The sequence below is a fragment of the Chlamydotis macqueenii genome, chromosome 6, assembly GCF_036417535.1.
Source record: "Chlamydotis macqueenii isolate bChlMac1 chromosome 6, bChlMac1.mat, whole genome shotgun sequence".
Taxonomy (NCBI): Eukaryota; Metazoa; Chordata; class Aves; order Otidiformes; family Otididae; genus Chlamydotis; species Chlamydotis macqueenii.
Genome location: NC_141561.1, coordinates 44,637,039 through 44,656,828, shown reverse-complemented (window position 1 = coordinate 44,656,828; position 19,790 = coordinate 44,637,039). Strand labels below are relative to the sequence as shown.

At 56.5% G+C, this 19,790-nt stretch overlaps 1 protein-coding gene across 1 annotated transcript in view; it reads right to left on the bottom strand.

Annotated features, from left to right (window-relative positions):
• LOC147600358 (axonemal central pair apparatus protein HYDIN-like) overlaps window positions 1-19,790 on the bottom strand; it is a 39,504-nt gene that overhangs the window by 7,408 nt on the left and 12,306 nt on the right. The window contains exons 10-36 of the mRNA XM_086751248.1: window positions 18,422-18,599; window positions 18,102-18,232; window positions 16,909-17,042; window positions 16,291-16,427; window positions 15,307-15,434; window positions 15,007-15,198; window positions 14,471-14,620; window positions 13,570-13,809; window positions 13,123-13,291; window positions 12,395-12,580; window positions 11,379-11,555; window positions 10,565-10,741; window positions 9,198-9,391; window positions 8,307-8,459; window positions 7,824-8,007; window positions 7,225-7,366; window positions 5,812-5,962; window positions 4,636-5,049; window positions 4,276-4,503; window positions 3,581-3,793; window positions 3,106-3,308; window positions 2,746-2,928; window positions 2,380-2,499; window positions 1,848-2,007; window positions 1,566-1,742; window positions 1,244-1,438; window positions 209-316 (exon numbers count right to left, since the gene is read on the bottom strand). Of these exons, the coding sequence (XP_086607374.1) occupies window positions 209-316; window positions 1,244-1,438; window positions 1,566-1,742; window positions 1,848-2,007; window positions 2,380-2,499; window positions 2,746-2,928; window positions 3,106-3,308; window positions 3,581-3,793; window positions 4,276-4,503; window positions 4,636-5,049; window positions 5,812-5,962; window positions 7,225-7,366; window positions 7,824-8,007; window positions 8,307-8,459; window positions 9,198-9,391; window positions 10,565-10,741; window positions 11,379-11,555; window positions 12,395-12,580; window positions 13,123-13,291; window positions 13,570-13,809; window positions 14,471-14,620; window positions 15,007-15,198; window positions 15,307-15,434; window positions 16,291-16,427; window positions 16,909-17,042; window positions 18,102-18,232; window positions 18,422-18,599 (4,824 nt within the window). The remainder of the gene's footprint in view (window positions 1-208; window positions 317-1,243; window positions 1,439-1,565; window positions 1,743-1,847; window positions 2,008-2,379; window positions 2,500-2,745; window positions 2,929-3,105; window positions 3,309-3,580; window positions 3,794-4,275; window positions 4,504-4,635; window positions 5,050-5,811; window positions 5,963-7,224; window positions 7,367-7,823; window positions 8,008-8,306; window positions 8,460-9,197; window positions 9,392-10,564; window positions 10,742-11,378; window positions 11,556-12,394; window positions 12,581-13,122; window positions 13,292-13,569; window positions 13,810-14,470; window positions 14,621-15,006; window positions 15,199-15,306; window positions 15,435-16,290; window positions 16,428-16,908; window positions 17,043-18,101; window positions 18,233-18,421; window positions 18,600-19,790) is intronic.

The following is a 19,790-nucleotide window of genomic DNA, read 5'->3' as shown; positions in this document are numbered from 1 at the left end:
ACCCTCCCACCCCTCACACCACAGCCCTGGGGAGTGCTCGTGATGAATGGCCATAGGGGCTGCTGCCCAAACGTGCCCAGCAGGGACAACCCCGCACCCAAACGCTGGGGGACCTCAGCGCCCAGCTCTGGCAGCAGTGGAGAAGTGCTTTGGTTGCCCATCTGCAAAGGCACTGCCATGCACCCGCATTACTTTGTTTCGGGGGCACCCCCTGACCTTGAGAAACGCTGGTGCTCAGAGCAGGCTCGCAGGCCTCTGCGGAGATCTTGATGTTTTCGGTCTGAACGACCCCCAAGATGTCTTCTGCATCTGAAACCTGAGGTGACAAGAAACAAGCACTGCTTAGCCCCTTCTCCTCCATTCTTTTGCTAGACAATATCTGAGTCCTTGTCTCTACAGGCTGCTTCCCCCATGGCCTCCCCTGCGTGACAAACGCTGTGAGCACACAAGCTTTCCTAACCTGTTCATCTCCCGGGCTGACCCAGCGGGGTTCTGCCGCAGTAAGAAACCCTGTCAGCCCAACTCTTCTCTCCGCCAGCAGCCGCGTGGCTGCTAAAGCACCCTGGGAAGCAAAGGGATCTTAAAGCCACCACAAGCGTGAGGTGTCCCAGAGCAGGGGGCATCGACAACCAACCCTCTCCTCTTCAATCAACCAGCGTCCTCACTGAAATGCATCCCCGAAACCATGGGGAACAGCCTCCCAGGGTGAGAGTTTGTCGCTCTCTGTCAAGAGCCCCAGACAGAGGCCAGGACGGGTGCAGCGAGCATGCCAAAGTCTGGACAACCCAAGGACAGCGTTCAACCTGGCACAGCAGCAAGGTGGTTGTAGCGCGGGCTCAGGGCGCAGCCTCATAACCCAGCCGTAAGCCCTGCAGAGGCAGCGGCTGGTTTTCTGGGGTGACGTGGATGCCCGGGGATGCAGCGCGTGTGCTGGCAAACCCAGCTGGAGGCAGCAGAAGCTGGGGTCGTAGCACCCCTGTCCCTGTCAGGCCCATCTCTTCCTGACTCCCCAATATACTTGCCCCATGGAGCTCAGCTACCAGGGCACCCGAGCAGTCACTTCGTCCCCAAGAGCCCCTTGCTGCTAAGGGCACGGCCCTCCAGCAGTGCAGGAAGGAAAGAATCTCTGGAAGCTCATCCTTTTGCCCTCTTTGCAGGGTACCCTTCAAGCAGCCTCCATCCCTAAGAGCACAGGGCTGATCACTCTGCTCTGCTCTGCCAGGGAGGGCACAGTCCCCCTCACCTCCAGCTGGATGGTCTTCAGAATGCTGAGAGCCTTTGTGGCCTTGAAACGCAGCTGCACAGCAAACTCCGTGTGGGGACCCACGATGCCGCTGTCTTCTGACACCGAGAAGTCCTCGCCCAGGTCTTCCAGCCCAATGAGCCGCCAGGCCACGGGCAGCGGTGTGCGGTTTTGCAGGGCCAGGGTCTCATTGTCCTTCCTGCAGACAAAAAGAGACACTCAGCACCAGCTGCTTGATGGGCATGTTAGTCTTGCAGTTGAATGGAACTTGGAGCAACCCTGGCTGACAGCTCTCGTCCCCGGCGAGGGGCTGTGGGGTGACTGACCTGGGCAGAAGCAGCGTGTTGAACGACAGCTCCTTGGGGCTGACCCCCAGCTCCACCTGCACCCCCTGGCAGCACAGGCGGAAGACCACTGGCTCTGGGTTCCCCTGAACGCAGCAGATGAGCTTGTCTTCCACCAGGCCGGCTGAAGTGGGGTACGCCCAAACGCTCAGCTCCTAGCCCCGTCCCCGCAAGAACAAACACACAAGAGCATTCAGTCAGCAAGAGAAACAGCTCCTGGGCACTGCCACCGCTGCCTGTCCTACCTGCCTGTCTCCTACCTGCTTCTCGTTCGGTTGCAGCCTCATGCTGGGAGGCTCTAAAAGGAACGTGCTCTCCTGGAGATCGCGCTCAAAGGAGAAATGCACCTCTGCTTCCAAGGGGCTGACGTTCAGGATGGTTATCTTCTCGCAGTTGCTGGGATAGCGCAGCTCCTTGTACCTGTCCACAAAAGGGGAAAAGGCTGCAGAGGAGATGCCAGGACCACAGCCTTGATCACATCTTGAGGAAAGCACCGTGTCCGGGCAGCGGCAGGCTGCACTGGAAGACCATGTTCCCACGAGCAGGCTAAGAAAAAGGATCACTTTGGGGCACATTGCACGGAATATGGGTTCATCCTTGCGTTGCTTTGATGTCTGCCCCTATACTTGGTGCCTGCATGCCAGAGGTGTGACGATGCAGTCACGCACTCAAAGAGCGTTTTACAAAATCTAAGTGGAAAGGCACCTGGAAAAATAACAGTATGCCAGGCACATGGCTTCTTCCACCTTCTGTGTGAGCATCAGCTGCTAACTCAGGGCTGGGAGCACGTACCCGTCTCTTGGCTTCCCACACAGCAGCGGTCCAAAGTGGAAAACACCCGTGTCCATGACATACTTCTTGGAGATGATGTCCTCATCCTCCTTGCTCTCCCTCTGGTGGGGAAACACCAGCCTGGGGAGAGAAACAGGGAATGAGGAGCTGTGAGATGCTCCTAGGTAGGAAACCTGGTCAGAAAGCCATAACCCTTCTGGGTGGCTGAGGTACCAGGACTGGTTCCCAGCTCCAAGCACGGGAAGATGCTGGGCTGCTCAGGCAGCACGCTGTGCCCAAGCCAGAAGGTCACAGGGGTACAAGGGGCAGCCCTGGCTCTGAGTTCAGGGGGAGCCATGCGTGAGGGCTCCCACGCGCCAGCCTTACCGCGGGTCCTGGCTGATGGCGGGATACAGGCAGGTGCCCCTGCAGGGCAGCTGGTACAGACGCTTTGTCCCCAGGATCTCAAAATGCAGCGTCTGCTCAAACTGGCCCGGTTCCGTGGAGCTGAAGTGGACCTTCAGTTGCACCTCACCGTGGGCAGGCACTATCCACCGACAGCTGCTCAGCCTGGCAATTAAAAAGGAGATTTCAAACACTGGGAAGAAGCAAATGAGGAACGGAGGGTTGTGGACTTGCCATGCCATGGAGGCACCGGCCGAGGGTGCCTGCAGAGCTGGAGATGAGGGACCTTGTCTGGCGAGATGGCTGCGAAGCAGAGGGGTCACCTCCTGCCTCACAGCTCGCCTGACAGGTCTCCCTGGGGATGGAACCGTGTCCACATCACTTTGGTCCAACCTGGGAGGACATGTGGGTGCTCCTGTGTCCGGCCTCTGGAGATCTCTGCTGCCCCGGCTGGAGCTGCGCTTCTTCCTCAGAGTCTTCGGGCTACCCACAGCTTTCTCCTTCCTCGACCGCCCCCTTGTTGGAGTGACCTGTTTCTTGGAGGTCTTAACAGCAAGGGGAGAGAGAGAAGAGAGAGAGAGGTCAGACCTGCCTGGAGACATCCCACCCTGGAAAGAAAGCTGTGGCTCTTTTCTCTCATGATAAAGAACCATCCTATTTCTCAGCAGAGAGACAGCACAGCTGTCTCTTTTGGACAGACAGAAGGGATGCCTGCAGACACGTGGCCCCGTCATGATTTGACCGCCCTTCCACAGTGATTCTTTTCCATCTCGCCTGCCCCCCGTGCCCCCATGCAGCCTGGCCCCTGCCCTGAAACCTTCACTGCGGGCACAGCGGGGGCATCCACGACACTTACAGTCGCCGCCTGTTCTCCTTCCGCAACAGCACCTTCTGGCACAACAAGCTGGAAGTGCTGGAGGGCTTCTCCTGCTGCAGGGGCCGTTCGCTTCTCCGGGTAGCGGATCACGGAGTACAAAGCAGGAGGGGGAATGGGAGGCCCAGAGGGACCCAGTCCCAGCTCATCCAAGATCTAAAGCAGAAGAGAAAACTCTCTTTATACTCCCGTCACCTTCAACCTCCCACTTCCTTAAAGGCACTGAGCTTTTGGCAATGGGGTTTTTAAAATTATTATTTATAGGGAGTACAGTGCTTTTTTACGCCCAGTGGGGTGGGCAGGCTCCAGAGCAGTGCCAGGACCTACAGCTGAGACCTAGAGAGAAATCTCTCCTCTGAGTGACTCAGCTGAAGGCAACACTGACCGTGAGCTGCCCTGCCCTGGAACCATCTGGAATGATTTCCACACTGGGAAACTGAACGGACAGGATGCTTGAAGAGAGAGCACTCCCGCTTTGCACCCGTCTGAGGGATGGTGAGAACCTCTCCAGCCACGGGGCTGCTCCGGAGCCGTTGTGGAACAGTGGCCTGGACAAGGCTCTGTGCCCTTGTCCGTGGGACGCAATGCACCAGGGCAGAGCATGGCAGGCTCAGCACCTGAGCTTCACAGGGCTTTACCTGCTCTGCCACTGGCAGCTTGCTGCTCTCCAGGATCTTCCTGGTCACATCTTCTGAGCCCAGTGCTTCGATGGTCAAGCAGGGCACCCTGCCACGCTGGCCTCTGCATGACCCTTCTGCACCTTCCCCTTCCAGCTCAGATAACGCGGAGTCCTCAAGAGCCTCCAGATTTTTTAGCTGCTCCTTCTTCGTGCGCTTCTTCTCCACGCGCTCTTTCTTGGAGCAATCCTTCTCCAGGCGCTCTTTCTTCACACCCTCTTTCTCCAGGCGCTCTTTCTTGGTGCTCTCCTTCTCCATGCGCTCTTTCTTCACAGACTCCTCCAGGCGCTCTTTCTTCCTGCACTCCTTTTCCAGTGTCACCTGATGCTCTTTCCCTCTGTTTTGCTGGCTCCTGTGGCTCAAGGCAGGCTGGCGCCGGGCTTCTGCTTTGTGCCGCACCTCCGCTTGGTTCAGAGGGGACAGCAGGATACCCTGAACCCTGTCCCAGAATGACAAGATATGCGCCACATACTTCTGCGATGCCTCATAGATCTTAAACCTCAGGGCCAAGTTCTCGCTGTCACTCAGAGCCCCCTGTTCTGCGTCTGAGTGTTGCACACGCACGGCTGGGCAGGCATCCATCAGGGAAACCTTGCTCTGCTTTCTCTTCTCTTCCTTGTCACTCCCAACAGCGCCTGAGTGCTTCTTTACAGATCCTCTCTTGTCTACCCCTTTGGTGGCATCCAACTGGTTGCTGGTGGAAATGCTGGTGTTGCTGGCGGATGCGTTCGTGTTCTGGGCAGGAGGAGCAGGAAAAAGCAGTGAGCATTTCAAAGCACCAACTCAGATGCTGCAGGGCAGTGATGATCTTTGCAACAGCACCCCAAGCCTCGCCTGAGACCTGTGCTGGGTGCTCCACAAATCCCAATCCAGAACACAGCTGGTACCCAGGGTAGCTCAACTGAAACCAAACTCCCCAGTGCCAGACTGATGGGGAGTCCTGCCCACCAGATGAAAAGTAGAAAAGCTTCTCCGAACCAAACCAGGAAATTAAAACACCTCCGTACTCCTGTGCAGTCCTCTGGGCTCCATTCTGGTGTGCTGAGCGTCCCTGTGCCTGGCTGACACTTGAGGAAGTCTGGTTGAATACCTAAGGCCTGGCGGGATCTCCTGCCAGGCATGTAGCAAAAGACACCCCATCCCAGACGGATCATGGCCCAGAGGTGTAAGTCATGTGCAGAGTGGGGAGAAATGCTGGACTAAAACTATCTAGGGCTTCACAGTGAATGTCTGGAGTTATGTGAAGCCAAGACTCAAAGGCAGCATGATCCCACAAATGCAGCTCCCCAGCAAACCCATGGGAAAACATCCCTGGCGAAGCAGCAGCATGAGCAAACACCGGCTCTTGTTTCCCAGCACAACCCCACGTGTTACTCACTCAGGCCCATTCCTGGGCCCAGCGCCGCGTGTGGCTGCTGGCTTCTCGGGGAATGGTACAGCTCCGTGGGAAGAAGCTCCCCAGGGCTTTTACTCATCTCTACAAACACAGCCACCCACCTGTCTGACTCCAGGCTGCATTTTCTTCCCTGAAGCGTTAACTTGGTCTTTTCCAAGCTCGCTCCTACTCCTCTTGGAATTCTCCAGCTCTTGTTCCTCCTTCAGGGGTTCCAGCTCCTGACGGTGCTTTTCGTCAGGCTGCTCCATCACCCTTCAGGAAGCCAAACAGAAAACAGCCCTGTGAGTCACCACCAGAAATGTGGGCTCGCTGCAATCCCAGCTGGCCCTGCACGCCATTCATTGACCCTGAGGCCAGACAGAACTCTTAGGCCATCGCCATGGACTTCCCTCAACCTGGGGAGCCTGGGAACATCCAAAGGGCGGCAAGGTGAGAGGGGTCCTCCAGGGCCAGCCAAATCTAGGCTTTGCTGTCCTAAAGTCTAAATTGTGCTGCTTCTCCAATCAGGTCCACCTGGACCCCTCCAGCACACTGCCAAGGACGGATCCACCATCTCTGCGCACTGATGCCAGAAGCCCTCTCTTGCTCTCCCAGTTTCAACCAGCTCACAAATCACTAACGCCTCCTTATCCCTGCGCCAACACCTACGAGGCTTATCCAGCCCTTCTCCCTGGGCATAGCCTGCTCCTTACTGAGGACACTCACATCAGTCAGAAAGCAAAGGTAACTCCCCTCCTGCAAAACAGGCTCTCATCAACCAGGCTTCCTGCTGGAACCCAGCCGTCACCACGGGAAACTTGTGCCGTCTCTCCTGGAAATCAACATTGGAAGCAGCCCTAGCCATCTCCTCCCAGAGCAACAAACTGGGGCCTGTGCTGACAGAAAAGCTGAAACGCATGCTCACTTGAAGCAGGTCCCCCTCCCAGTTTGACACTTCCCCTGTGCATCCTCCTGGACAGGGCTGCTTTGCTGGATCACAGCTTCTCCCAGGCTCCCCTGCTGCTGCAGGCGAAGGGGAGCCGAAGAGACACCAGCTTCTATGGCTGGCGGCGCTCAGTCAGGAAAACCCTGGGAGATCAGCGTTGCACGGGCTTCACCTACAGCAGGACTGCTCTCTACACCAAGGCAGCACAGCTGCACCTCACACCAGCCCACACCACAGCCCCTCTGGTTTGGTGAGGAAGGGGGATGAAGAAGATGGCCATCAACAGCATTAACTCAGAGACACTTGTGGGTGCAGCGGCAAGGCAAGCACAGAGCCCAGCTGCCTGCAGCCAGCGTCTACGCCAGAGGGCTCACTGCTGAATCGGAGAGAAGATGTTCTCTTCTCTCCCAGCGCAAAGTCCCTCCCCTGTCGGGAGCCAGGGAGGTGGAACTGGCCATCCTTGTGCGGCTTGGAATAGACACTTTTGGCGTTTGCTCTGAAAGCCCTCTTAGCTCAACCAAGGTCTCTGGAGCAGGGAAGGCCCTGAGGGACACTATCCTGGGGAGTTGTCCATGGAAGGCTTACAGACCTCCTCCTCCTCTCACGCCGGGCTTGTAGGAGCCTCTGATTAAACTGAGTTTTCTCTTCCTCCATCAGTGCATCGTACTCGTCCTCATCCATCTCCCAGAGACGTGCTTCCTCCGTCCTGGCAGCTTCTTCCCGCTCCCGTTCTTCAGCACAGACCAGAGGTGAAACCATTAGCCACTGCAAGTTCTGGCGGAGCTGCAAGGATTCACAGCTCTGTCCCGACCCAGCCTATCATCCTGCCAGGCCATCCTGGGGAGCTCATATCCCTGCTCCAGCGTTCAGAGAATCCCCCAAACTGTCGCCTGTACCTTGCCTGGCTCACGTGCACCAGCGCTGTGGACAGCTGGAGGGTGGGTAGTTACTGAGCCACAACAGCTTGCACTTGTGCCCAAGCTTTAATGGCAGAGACCAAGGGGAATCTTACAGCCTCAGCTCTGCTGTGTTTAAGCAACTGTGAGCTGAGTGCTGGCTACACTGAGGCAAAAGGCGGAAGGATTCATAAAACCGTTTCTTACAAGCTCTGCTGGTGACACAGATACACACGGGTAAGGTTGAGGGCTTGAGAGAAGATTGGAAAGGCACGGAGATGAAGATTCTTACCTTCCTGCTCTTTCGCGGCTGTCTCCCTGGCTTTCAAAGAAGCATAATCCCGGAACAGGTTCACAAAATAGATGTGAGGCCGATTTCCCACAGCTTTGAGCAGGCAGAGGAGCGCAGATGCCGTGCTGGATGCAAAGCAGGTCTCCAGGCCATCAAACACCACTCCCTGGAAGCAGTCGCTCAGCTGTGAATCAAGTGGCAAAGGAAGAGAAAGTCAGCGATGGCACGCGTTGGGCTCTCAGCTACTCAGTCAGCCCAAACGGCAAAGGGCAGCGCGTCGTCGTTCCAAGAGCATCGGCTCAGACAAGCTCTGATCTTTCCCTGCGCTCTGCCGGCTTCTAGCATCTGCAGCTTGACCCAGGCGTGCCTGCACGCAGCCCAGGACTTCTCCAACAGCAGATACAGATCCCCTCCTCTGCAAACTGTACCTCACCGCCTGTCTCTCTGTAGCAGGAACGTATCATTTGCCCCCACCCCACGTACCTGCAGCCTTTCCGAGAGGATGGCCACCAGCAAGTCCTCAGGCAGCACGCAGCTCATCAAGCCCAGCTCTCCCGCTGCGCTGTCACTGATGCTCAGCCATCGCTGCGCAGGAACGCAGGGAAGGGCTGAGCTGAGCTCAGAACTCAATGAGCCCTGCAACATTGAACACCACGAGAGAAATAAACCACCTTGGAACCCCCTGAACATTTCCAGCTGCTGGGCTTGCAGCTCAGGTCTCTCGCTCGCAAGACAATAGACCCAAAGGGCAGGCCAGCAGCTCCAGGGGACAACCCTGGGGGGTCACATCCCTTGGCCACAAGAGACCCAAGCTTGCAAGCCCCTGGCACAGCGTCCCACAGCTTTGCTCACCACCTGCAGCCACTTTGCCAACAAACCATACGACTCAGTCGAGTTTTTCTGGCAGAACACAGGTTTTTGTTCCCACCCCACGCCATCCCCAACCTGCCCAGCTGCCTCTCTGCACTATCGTTCCCCACACCAGGCTCTGGGTGACACAGAGCCCCGCCACGGTAAGCAGCCCCTGCACTTTTAACAAGGCCTGTAGCCACAGGAAAACACGTAACGGTTTTACACTCAAAGAGGGGACATTCAAACTAGACAGAAGGAAGACATTTTTCATGATGAGAGCGCTGGAACATCGGAACAGGTTGTCCAGAGAGGTGGTGGATGCCCCATCCCTGGAATCATTCAAGGCCAGGTTGGACGGGGCTCTGAGCAACCTGATGTGGTTGGAGATGTCCCTGCTCCCTGCAGGGGGTTGGGCTGGGTGGCCTTTAAAGGTCCCCTCCCGCCCAAACCCCTCTAAGATTCTATGATTCTCAAAGGCAACAGAAAGGTGCCATGCACTAAGCTGTGCCGATCACGCTTCACCCGGGAGCCTGTCAGGTCCATTACATGCTGTTTCTGGGACAGGCGCTCCTTTTTCTTTGTCTTGGCCGCTGCAGAGCTTTGGGAACCGACAGACTGCAGGCTGACTTTGTTGGCAGAGGGCGACTGGCTCCTGTCTGGGCTGCGCTTGCCATGGGCCCGGAACTGCCGGCGGCGGGAGGCATCTGCGTTTTGACCTGTGGAGGGGACAAACGGCTCAGTGGGGCTGGCGACGGGCGCTGTGGGGAGCAAGCAGGCACCTCGCACCTCCATGAGCACAGCCTTGTGCCCTGGTAGGGACACAGCACTTGTCCCCCAGCCTGCCTGGCACTGGCAGCACTGCTCCCAGAAGCAGCTCCCTCCCTGCTTCTCTTATTAGCACGAGAAAGCACACCACCTGAAACTAGATTGGAAAGCTAGAGAGCTTTTAATTCACAGCCCTGTGTCCGTCCCAACAAACGTGCACACAAGTAACACCTTTTCCACAGTCACTCCCCCTATGGGTCAAGCCAAGGATTTGTCCTCCAGGACTATTGTTTCTGTACCTTGCCCCCATCCTACATTCTCAGATAGAGACCGTAACACGCAGCCCTGCCCCAGCTGCATCACCCATCTCTGCTGGAGCTAAATCCTCCACATGGGATAACCCCACCGGGGACCCAGGCCCTTCTTCCTTCCACCAGCTCCCAACCCAGCCAAGTTCAAAGCTGAGCAACGCAAAACTGCCCCCACCACAGACAGGGTCTGGCCTCACCCTGCAGAGCTTGGGGCACCAGCTGCCCAATAAAGTTTCCTTAAAGTCTCCGGTCTCACAACGGAGAACAGCACAACTGGCACCAGCTGCCTAACCTGACAGCCTGTATAGGAACATCTCTGGAGAAAAGAGCTCATCTGCAGCATCTCTCTCATCTGAAACTGCCCCAGAAGGTGATCCTTCCCTTCCTCTCATGTTTGTGAAGCCACACTCAAAGTCAGTCGTCTAATGCTTCATGAGCCACTTTAGAGACCTTTTTCCTTCTTAAAGTGGGCAGCAGTTCTGCCTGACGGCCCTGAGGAGCAAGCTGGATTCAGCTTTGAGGAAACAGGAGAACTCTCAGTAAGACACAAACAAGTGTGCTTCACTGCTCCTAGAAAAAGGAACCCGTGCCAAGAAGCTCAGGAGCAGGAAAAGTGCCCCTGCCGGATCCCGGAAAATAGAGAATTTTTTTAATACCCAGAGATGTTTGAAGAAACGGCTTTGCATTTCTACACGCTGCAGCCATGTTCCCCAAGAGACCCAAGGGCTGTCAAGCTGCTTCTCTGGAGCAAGGGAGGTGGATGGTCATGGTGGGTTTCTGAAGCGCTGCTGGGGGTCCAGCGTTTCTCCTTACCCGCACGCTCTGTCTCCTTGCGGCTCTTCTGCTCGATGGCAGCCCTGATGCACAGCTCCTGGGCACACAGCCCTGCTGAGCTGCTCCTCTTCGAGATGGCTTCCTCCACCACGGCATCGATGGACAAGCAGGCAGCGCCATAGTATTTGGACAGTGCGACCGCTGCCGTGGTCTTGCCTTGAGAGAGAGGAAGACTGCTTGGTGACACTTGCACATGAGGCATTGTCAGGGACAGGCTCTGGAAATGCCCCAAAAAGTATTTCACATTTTCAAGGGCAGGGGGAAAGCACGTGCCCCTTAAGGAGAGACCATGAGGGAGGCAGCCTGAGCATGGTTAGAAATGTGGATCATCTCCACCTCATCTTCAGCTGAGGACTTTGTCCCTTGTGGTGACCTCGACCCTGGGCCAGAACACTGCTTCCAGCCCTGTCCCACCACCACTCAGACTATTATTTGCTAGCCTGTGCTGCTCGCTGCTGTCTCAGGCAACCTCTGGGCACACTTTGAGGGTCAGTGTGGGCTAGGGACTGCTCCCACGAGGCAACATGGACCCGAGGCAATGTGGTCCCACAAAGCAACAGGAACATGGCCACACTGCTTGCGGGAATGAGAGCCCAGCTCCTAGCAGGGACACAAGATGAGCCACACCACCTGCATCAGCTAGGCGAAGGCCTGAGGCTGCTTCATGTACCAGCAGAGCTGTGGCTCACCTTGCTTCACTTCACTTGGTCAACCAAGCACCGTGGTCCACCAGGAGATATATGTCTCTCCTGCTGCCCCCCATCCTGGCAGCCACGGCCTGCCGCTCACGTACCTGTCAGGGGTGCCCCATGGACGATGACGACGATCCCTCTCCGGTTTCGGGCTGCGCGCCCTTCTGCAGAGAGATCGATGCCAAGGTGGCGGGCAATGGCCTTAGTGACAGGGCTGTTGTCCAGTTCTCCCGCTGCCTCCTTGCTGCTGGCGGTGCTTTGCTGATGCTCTCCTGTGCAGAAGCAGGTAGAAAAGTCGGTCTCCTGCCTACCTGTCATCCTGATCATCCTCCCATCCCCTCAGGTCCTGGGAGAGGAGACTGCTGAAACCAACGTCACACCCAAGATCTCACCATGCCCTTCCTTTAGACTTGTGCAGATCAGGGTCTGCCCTAGATGCTGGTGAAGGTGCCTCTTCAGGGTACAGGAAATGGGGTGGCAGAATGGGGTGGCAGAAAGAGAACAAAGCAAGCAGCCAGCAATGCCTGAAAGGCCTGGGCCAAATCTTTCATGAACTGTCGTCATGGGAGATTGGTCTCAGGTCCTGCTGAGTAAGGGGACACAGGCAGAACCAGGCATCTTACTCAGTCCCAAGGCAGATCGCAAGCTGAGGATCAAGCCATTATCCAAAAGCCGGATGCTTGAGGAATATTACTAGCAGGACATCTGGCCGGGCTCTGAATTCACCAGAACAGCATTTACAAAGAGTTCCCACCTTTGACCTCAGGAGGTCACCAAAAGACAACTCAGCTTGCAATGCCACGTAGGACAGCGAGCGCCCTGCCCTGCCCTGCCTAGCAAAGGGAACAGCATCATCCTGATCCCAGCAGCTCCTGGGGGCAAACATGCTCATGTGGCAAAGCTGGGGAAAACCTCCCTGGCCTCTCCCTTGTCCCTGCCCCAGACTCCTCCCGGGATCCTGCAGACTTCCCAGAGAAGAGCGCATTCCGGGCCTACAGGAATGAAGGTGGCCCCAGGCTGCAGGGAAGTGATGGAGCTGACACTCAAGTCCTCCACTGAGACCCCTTTGCCACAATGGACATAAACCAGGTGACGAGCTTAGGGTTGTTATCTGTCCCGCATCTTTTCTCAACGCCTTCCTCCTCCTCTTCTCCACATTCAGCTTTAGAGTCCACCTTGTTGGACTGGCTTTCATCAAAAATGGAGGAGGGAATGACCGAGCTGTGGGATGAGATGGTGTGAATGATCCCAGCAGAGTGCTTCCCTCCTTGAGCTGACAGAGACCGGACACTTTCAAAGTTTGCTCAGCAGGAAGGACACAGGGAGGGAAGAAGAGAGTGAACATGCTCAGGCATCTGCTCTTTGCCATTTGACACTTTGCACAGCCACATGCAAAAGACACAAAATTGCCCAAGGAGGGAGACTCCCAAGGCACAGGGAAGTCTGTCCAGGCTCTGGCTGCCCTCAGGGGAATTTTGAGCTTGTGCTTTTGTTGCTGGGAAGAAACAAATCGGACATAGCCAGTGGTATTAGACCTGGTCCGACTGTCTGAAGAACTCATCCCATCCTACTCTTTGTGGATGAGGGACACAAGGGGACATCCTGACTACTGCCCCAGTCCACGGCAGGCAGATACGAGCTTGCTTTGGCTGCACTCAGGGCTGGCAGAGGATGCGTGTTACAAGCCACAGATTTCCACCTGGAAATTCCTCCACCAAGCTAGGGAATGGGAAGCTGCTAAAAGCATGGGCTTTCCATGGACAACGAGGTCATGGGGAGCTCAGGGTGTGTGGGCTGAGCTCCCTGCTGTGGCCACACTCAGGAGAGCCAATGCCAATCCCTCACCATTGTCCTGGCCTGCTGGTTCCCCAGTCCTGGACTGTGCCTGCTCCTCTTCCAGCCTCTTCTGGTCCTCATAGTACTCCAGCACCTCTGGGGGCAGCTTCTCACCCGGGGCACGTGGTGGCAGCAACAAGGTGTTGTGGCGATCGTAATCCTTCAGCGTCCGCAGGATCTGTGTGCATAGGGAAAAAAAAACGTAGGTGGGATGTGATTCTTGACCTTCATCACACGAATAGACTCCCCAGCCAACCCATCTTCTCCCTCATTCCTTCCTCCCAACGGCACGGACTATCCAAGCCCCTACACACCTGCCAGCAGAGGTGGCCAACCCTGAAATGCCACCAGGCTTTGCCCTGGGGACTGCCTCCACCCCCCTGGCACGAGCCTGGGAAGGCTGGAGCGCTAGGAAGCGACGGGAGTGTGCCCATGGGACCAGACCTTCCCTCTCACCTGCTCCTCAGCAAGGTACTGCTGGTCGAACTCCAGGGAGTAAAACTCGATGGGGAAATCGCACGGGTTCTTCACCACCACTGTCCCCTCTGCCCCGCGGCTGCACGGCAGCGATGGTCCCAGCTCCAGCACCGAGGGGCTGAACTCCAGCTGTGGCTGCAGCCCATGCCCCGACATCTGCAGCTCGAGCTGCTGGCTGCTCTGGCAAATGTTAATCTTCACCTTGCTTCTGTAGGATTTCTGCAAAGAGAGAAGCACAGAAAGCTCCTCCATGAAGCCCCAGGTGACAGGGCCTCCCATTCAAGCCTTCCCCAAGGTCAGACTGCCTGGGAACATGCAGACAGGCTGGGCCAGGGCCATGGGGACTGCTGGCAGCACAGCACTGCAGGTGACTGTCCTGCCGTGCCCAGGAGGGTGTCTGGCGGCTGTTTTGTCTGCTGGTACCAGCAGCGGGATTAGCCTCGATGGGCCCTTCCAGCGTTATCCCCTGTGAGCACGCCACGTGCTCTGCACCAGGGCAATGCAGCCTGCAAATACGTCCTGGCAAGGGGGAAGATGATGGGAAAGAGGCAGAGTTCCCCATCATGCACCCACAGGTAGCCACACTGCAGTGCCCTGATGCTCGCTGTGCAAGCTCCCCATGGGGATTTCAAAGCCCCTCTCAGAAGGCTGTGCTGCAAGGGAAACCGAGGCACAGTGGGGACGGGGCTTGCAGAAAGCTCCATGCGGAGGTAGACCTCATCTCCTCCTCCCCACGCTGGGCTCTCGTTACCACACTGCCCTGACAGACCTCCTGGGGGTGAGTGAGCAGGATGAGTCCTGGTGTGCAGGGGAACCGCATATTTGTTTATCAGATGGACCTAAATTGGTCTATCAGGTGTTTCTGCCTCGCCAATCTCACCTCTTCCACAGGTGAAAACCTGACTTGCACGTGGCATCGCTGTCCTGGAGCGAGGACTCCAGCTGGGGGCAGCACCTCGAAGACACAGGGCTTGGCCTTCAACTCCTGGAGCAGCTTCCGATGCATGCGCACCGACAAACGTTTGTCCACCTGAGCACAGAAACCAATCGTGTGAGGTCTCCTTGGTCTGTGAGGACAGACTCTCGGTTCCTGCAGTGCTCTGAGATACTGTCATGGTGCTGCGAGCACCCACGTCCAAACCAGCCACAGCCACCACTGGCCTAGAACTGGAGGGAAAATGTGCAGGCAGGGTGCGCAGATGCACTGTCAGAAGAGGAGCAATGGGTGAAGCTGGCAAAGAAGTGAAGCATCAGCTAGTGAACAGGTGCAGGCAAAACAGATTTGCTCTGTACCTCTAAAGCTTCCTCAGGTGGGCTGTAGCCCAAGGGCTCAGGCAGCCACAGGCGCAGAAAGGGCAAGAGGGGCAAAGAAAGCCCAACCACGACGTTACGCGTTCCACGGAGTCTGTGCTTTACCTTCTTAACAGGCTCACTCCTGGTGGTGAACCATTTGCAGGGGACCTGGAGTGGATTGTGGAGCTGGATGGTTTCTTCCTGGCACTGTCCGCACTGGACAGTGGAGAACTCCACTGTATCCTTGGAGAGGCAGAGGGACGGCACAGCAACGTTGGCACGGAGACGGACATGAAATGTGGGGCCCCCTGTTAGCTAGTGAAGGACAGAGCATCCCGCTGAAAGCCCAGGTGACATCTGCTGCTGTCCCAAGCTGCCACCTGCCCTGAAAGGTGGTGAGGGAGGTGAGGAAGCATGCGGTACCTTGATGGGCAGGAGCACGTCCACCTCTCCCAGCGGCAGCTTGGCACTTTGTGGGTCGAAGCGCACCTCAAAAGTCTCTGTCTCCCAGCAGGGCAGACGTTTCACACGGGCAGGCTCCACACTGAAACCTTGAACAGATGAAAATAAAGCAGCTGAGAGGCACAACCCACATCAATGTGTCACAAGCGTGTTAAGGCCATACGAGTGTCCTGGCTGCTGGCTCTCTGAAGGACCCCTTGGCTTCTCCGGAGAAGCCTGCCACTCTTTCTCCCTTCTCACCACACACGGACAAAGGGTTTTCACAGCCAGAATCCAAGGTCCACACGGTAAAAAGGAAATCTATCATTTCAGGACCTCCAGCAATTTCTTCTTCAGGCATCCCACGGAAGGATGCACAGACCTCTCCAAAGGGGAATTTCCAACTAAGATCCCTCCATGCCATGGTGCTCCCTGGAAAACAACTTAGAGGAGACACCTGACCACCCCTCAGACACAGCGAGACACCGTTTGATGGCAGTGCAGCCTTACCTCAAAGGCCTGCTTCAGAAGCCTGTTTCCATACAACACAGGACCTCACAGGCCACGTTCTCAATAAAGGCTGAACACAAGCGTGACATCTTTATGAACTCTAAGCAATGCACTTCCAAACCCCAAAGAGTCCGTCTGCTTGTAACACAAGCCCAGAGTGCACAAAGAAACTCAGATGACACTCCTGGCAGTCAAGAGCAGAGGTTGCTGAGAGGTGACCACGCTGATCAGCCCATCTAGCCCCCAGGGAAGTGTTAGGGCAGTCACAGGCAGGCCAGGTCTCTGGGTCCTGCTGGCCAGGAGAAGTCAGGCTCCAAAGCAGCAGGTAGAGAGGGTCGCAAGGAGGAAGAACTAGACAAAGAAGCACTCAAAAAACTCCCCATGGCCAGCAGCTGAAGCTACTTTGTCAGACAAGGCTCCTTCAAGCCCACGAGAAGTCTCTCCAGCACTGGTTACCTGTGTCACGCAGGACCTGTCCATCGGCGTGGAAGGACACAGGGAAGTGGCCAGTGTTGGTGATCTTCACGCTGTGCGTGTGGATGTCACCAGGAATGACGGAGCCAAGGTCCAGGATGTACTCGGGCAGCTGAGCCCTGAAAGGACGAGTAAGGACAGTTCTTAAACCACAGCCTGGCTACGTTTCCAAGTGGGTGGACGATGCAAAAAATGTGGGTATTTCTGTGTCCACTGCTGTAGAAACTCAGCTCTAGTCAGTGAATCCCAAGGCCTGACTATCTGGTAGTAAGACTTTGGCAAGTCCCAGGGAGTGTAGGTTCTAGGCTTCCTCAACTAGCAAAGGGACCTTAAAATAAAGTTACTTTAAAATGGATACTGGTCACCGCTCGTGTGCTATGAAAAGCCACTGCAGACAAGTTCACTGGACCTCCACTGGTCTCCGTGGAACTGCTGAGCCAGGGGTACAGCCCAAGCCTGAACTTGCTTCAGGACCCTGAAATAGGATTTGCCCCCACCGCTCTGCAACCAGATCTGTCCCCAAAACAGCAGCAGCAGGGCTGCGCCTCTGGCTGTTACCCTCGGGGTGCCTGGAGATAGGCTATGAGAGTCCCCACTGACTTGAGAAGGCTCTGACGAGAAGGCTGGTCAAAGGCTGTCTCCTCCGGGGGATGGGAGGCAAGAGCTTTCTGCTGTGCCAGGGCGTGTTCCTCTACCAGCATCTGCTCCATCTGCATCTGCAGCCGAGTGTCCAACTGATGACAAGGAAAGACAGTGGCTGGTTAGCAAAGGTCCTTCCCAAGGCACAACCCTGTCTCTGAAACAGGATCCCAGCCTGCTCTTGTGGAGAGGGGTGATGGGGTCCTCCTGGCTCACTGCTCAGTGTCTGTGACACCTCCTGCTCTCTTAGCCAGGACCTTATCTCTAGGGAAATGAACTCCAGCGCCTTCGCCTGCCCGTCACTGTTACAAAAGCTGATCTCGTCAGAGAGGCAGACGGACAAGCCAGGAACCTTCCAGTGCTCCGAGTGCCTACGCACAGCCGGTGCCAAAGCAGCTTGGACAAAAGCTCTTTTGAAAAGGGAACCTTTTGTTGGGCCGGTGCCACTTGGAGCTGAGCACCGACAGCACAACCCCAGGGCACAAGTCAGGCTGCTGCGATTAACTCTGTAAACCTGGCAGGGCTTGGGTTCAGAGAATCCTAGAATCCTGGAATGGTTTGGGTTGGAAAGGAACTTCAGAAATCATCCAGTCCAACCCCCTGCAGCGAGCAGGGACATCTCCAACCAGATCAGCTTGCTCAGAGCCCTGTCCAGCCTGACCTTGAACGTCTCCAGGGATGGGGCATCCACCACCTCTCTGGGCAACCTGGGCCACTGCTTCAACACTCTCATCATAAAAAAAAATTCTCCTTATTCCTGGTGTGAATCTGGCCTCTTGTAGTTAAAAACAATGACCCCTTGTCCTGTCATGCTGCAGGCCCTGTTAAACAGATTGTCCCGATTGTTGTGAGCCACAGACACCCCAGCCATGACCTGCAGCGCCAGCACAAAGAACCATCAATTCGATGCCTTGAGCAGGGTCTTCAGGATCCCTCCCTGGGGCAGTCAGGAAGCTGGTGCATCTATGGGAGGGACAATGCCCCGAGGTGGGCAGCCCATGGGCAATGCTGAGTTGATGCATGACCATGGGCAGGTGTGGGCAGGGAGGTCCCAAGTGCCAGCAGGACCCCAGGAAGCCTGCTGTGGGGTGCAAGGGGCCCAAAGGACACAGGGGGAGCACCCTGTGCCAAAGAGGGAAGCAGTTGTTCCTCACCAGACTCTGCGAGTTGTCCATGGGTGGCTCCGCTGCCGCAGCCTCCCTCAGAACAACTGCTTCGTCCCTCTGGCTGTCTTTTTCCACCTTTTCTTTCGCCTCTTTGAGCAGCTTCTCATATTTTTCATTTCCTGAAGGAAGAGAACATCCACAAATACAAGTGTGGGCACAGCACCATTCCCATTCAAGCTGGGAAGCCCCATTCCCCTAACACTGGCCTCTCCCAGAAACACATTCCTCAAGCAAGATGCCCTAGGGACATATAACATGGGGGAAAAAAACCCCAGGGCCTTCCTGGGGAGCAGACGGGCAGTGCTTACCTTTGACGTTCCTGGGCAGGTCCAAGCAGATCCTGGGAAAGCTCCCCTCTCCTTTCAGGGAAATTTCTTCTGGCTCCAGGTGAGCCACTCGGATCTGGAAAGTCCTGCAGAAGCCTCCAGGCACTCCCGGCAGGTAATAGACTTTGAGAACTTTCCGCGTGCCAGGTCCAACGTAACCCTGCAGAGCGCGGGAGAAGAGGGAGGGAATGCACCAAAGAGGCTTTGGTGGAGGGATGGCTCAGACGATAGACATGCTGCCAAGAGAAGGCATGTTCTCCAGGCTGAGAAAGGGTCAGACAACATGGCCTTCTGGCCTTCTTCTGTCCCAAAGCTCACATCTCCTGCACCAGGATGCACTGTGTCCTTCAGAGGGCTCCTAAGGCTGCATTCCCACAGCACTGCCTGCCCTTTGCTCAGCGTGAGCACAGCTCTTCTGCTCACGAGGTGTGCCCTCTGCCAGCCAGAGCCAAGCTGAGGGAAGAAAGGCTCTTTTGCCAGCCGCTACGCAAGATGAGGGAAGTGCCCGCACTCTCAGACGGGCCGGCAGCTCCTGTCCCAGCACGTCAGTGGTGCCCAGGCTGGTGTTGAGCGCCGACGTATTCACAGATCCCAACCAAACGTCTCCTGCCTGTGTGGTTGCACCCAGGGTGCTCGAGTCTCTCCAGACTCACAGTGATCTGCAAACGTACATCTCTGGAGAAGCAGGAGCCCAGTGCAGGAGGAGATCCAGGGAAGAAGGTGCTGCCAGGAAGGCCACCTCCTCTCTGGGCTTCCAGAAGGGCTGTCGGAGTCCCGGGCTGGGCTGACACCAGCCAGGTCAGGAGCAACTACAAGCAGACAGCACCACTGCTCGAGGTGACAGGACATGGTCTCAGCTTTTGCAGCTCGCCCTCTGCACACTGGGCTGGACCCTCAGCTCCCGGCTCCCCTCCACGCTGCAGGGAGAAGCTGCTGAGCGGGACACATCCTGCCACTTGGTCTCCTGTGCCCTTACTGCAGCACACAACACAGCTGCAGCGAAAGCCAGCCCTGCCAAGCTGCCCGGGCCCATGAAGCAACTACAGCAACCACTGCCCGGGCCCAAGCAGAGCTGTGCTTTCGGGAGCTCGCGGGAAGGGGGCATCAGCGTCTCAGCCCTTTTCGGAGACAGGCATGAGGAAATGTGAAAGCCATTTGGCTTCCTCTTCCCATTGCACAAAGGGACATAGATAGGAACACTGCTTCAGCTCAAAGACACCCACGCAGAACGGAGAAGCTGGGATGGTGGGGTGCTGCAAACTCCTCTCCTTGCTATTCCACAGCCCCGCTCCTCCCTGGCCCCCCTCACTGCCCCACAAAGCTGCTGCAGAGCAGCAAAGCTGGAGCAGTG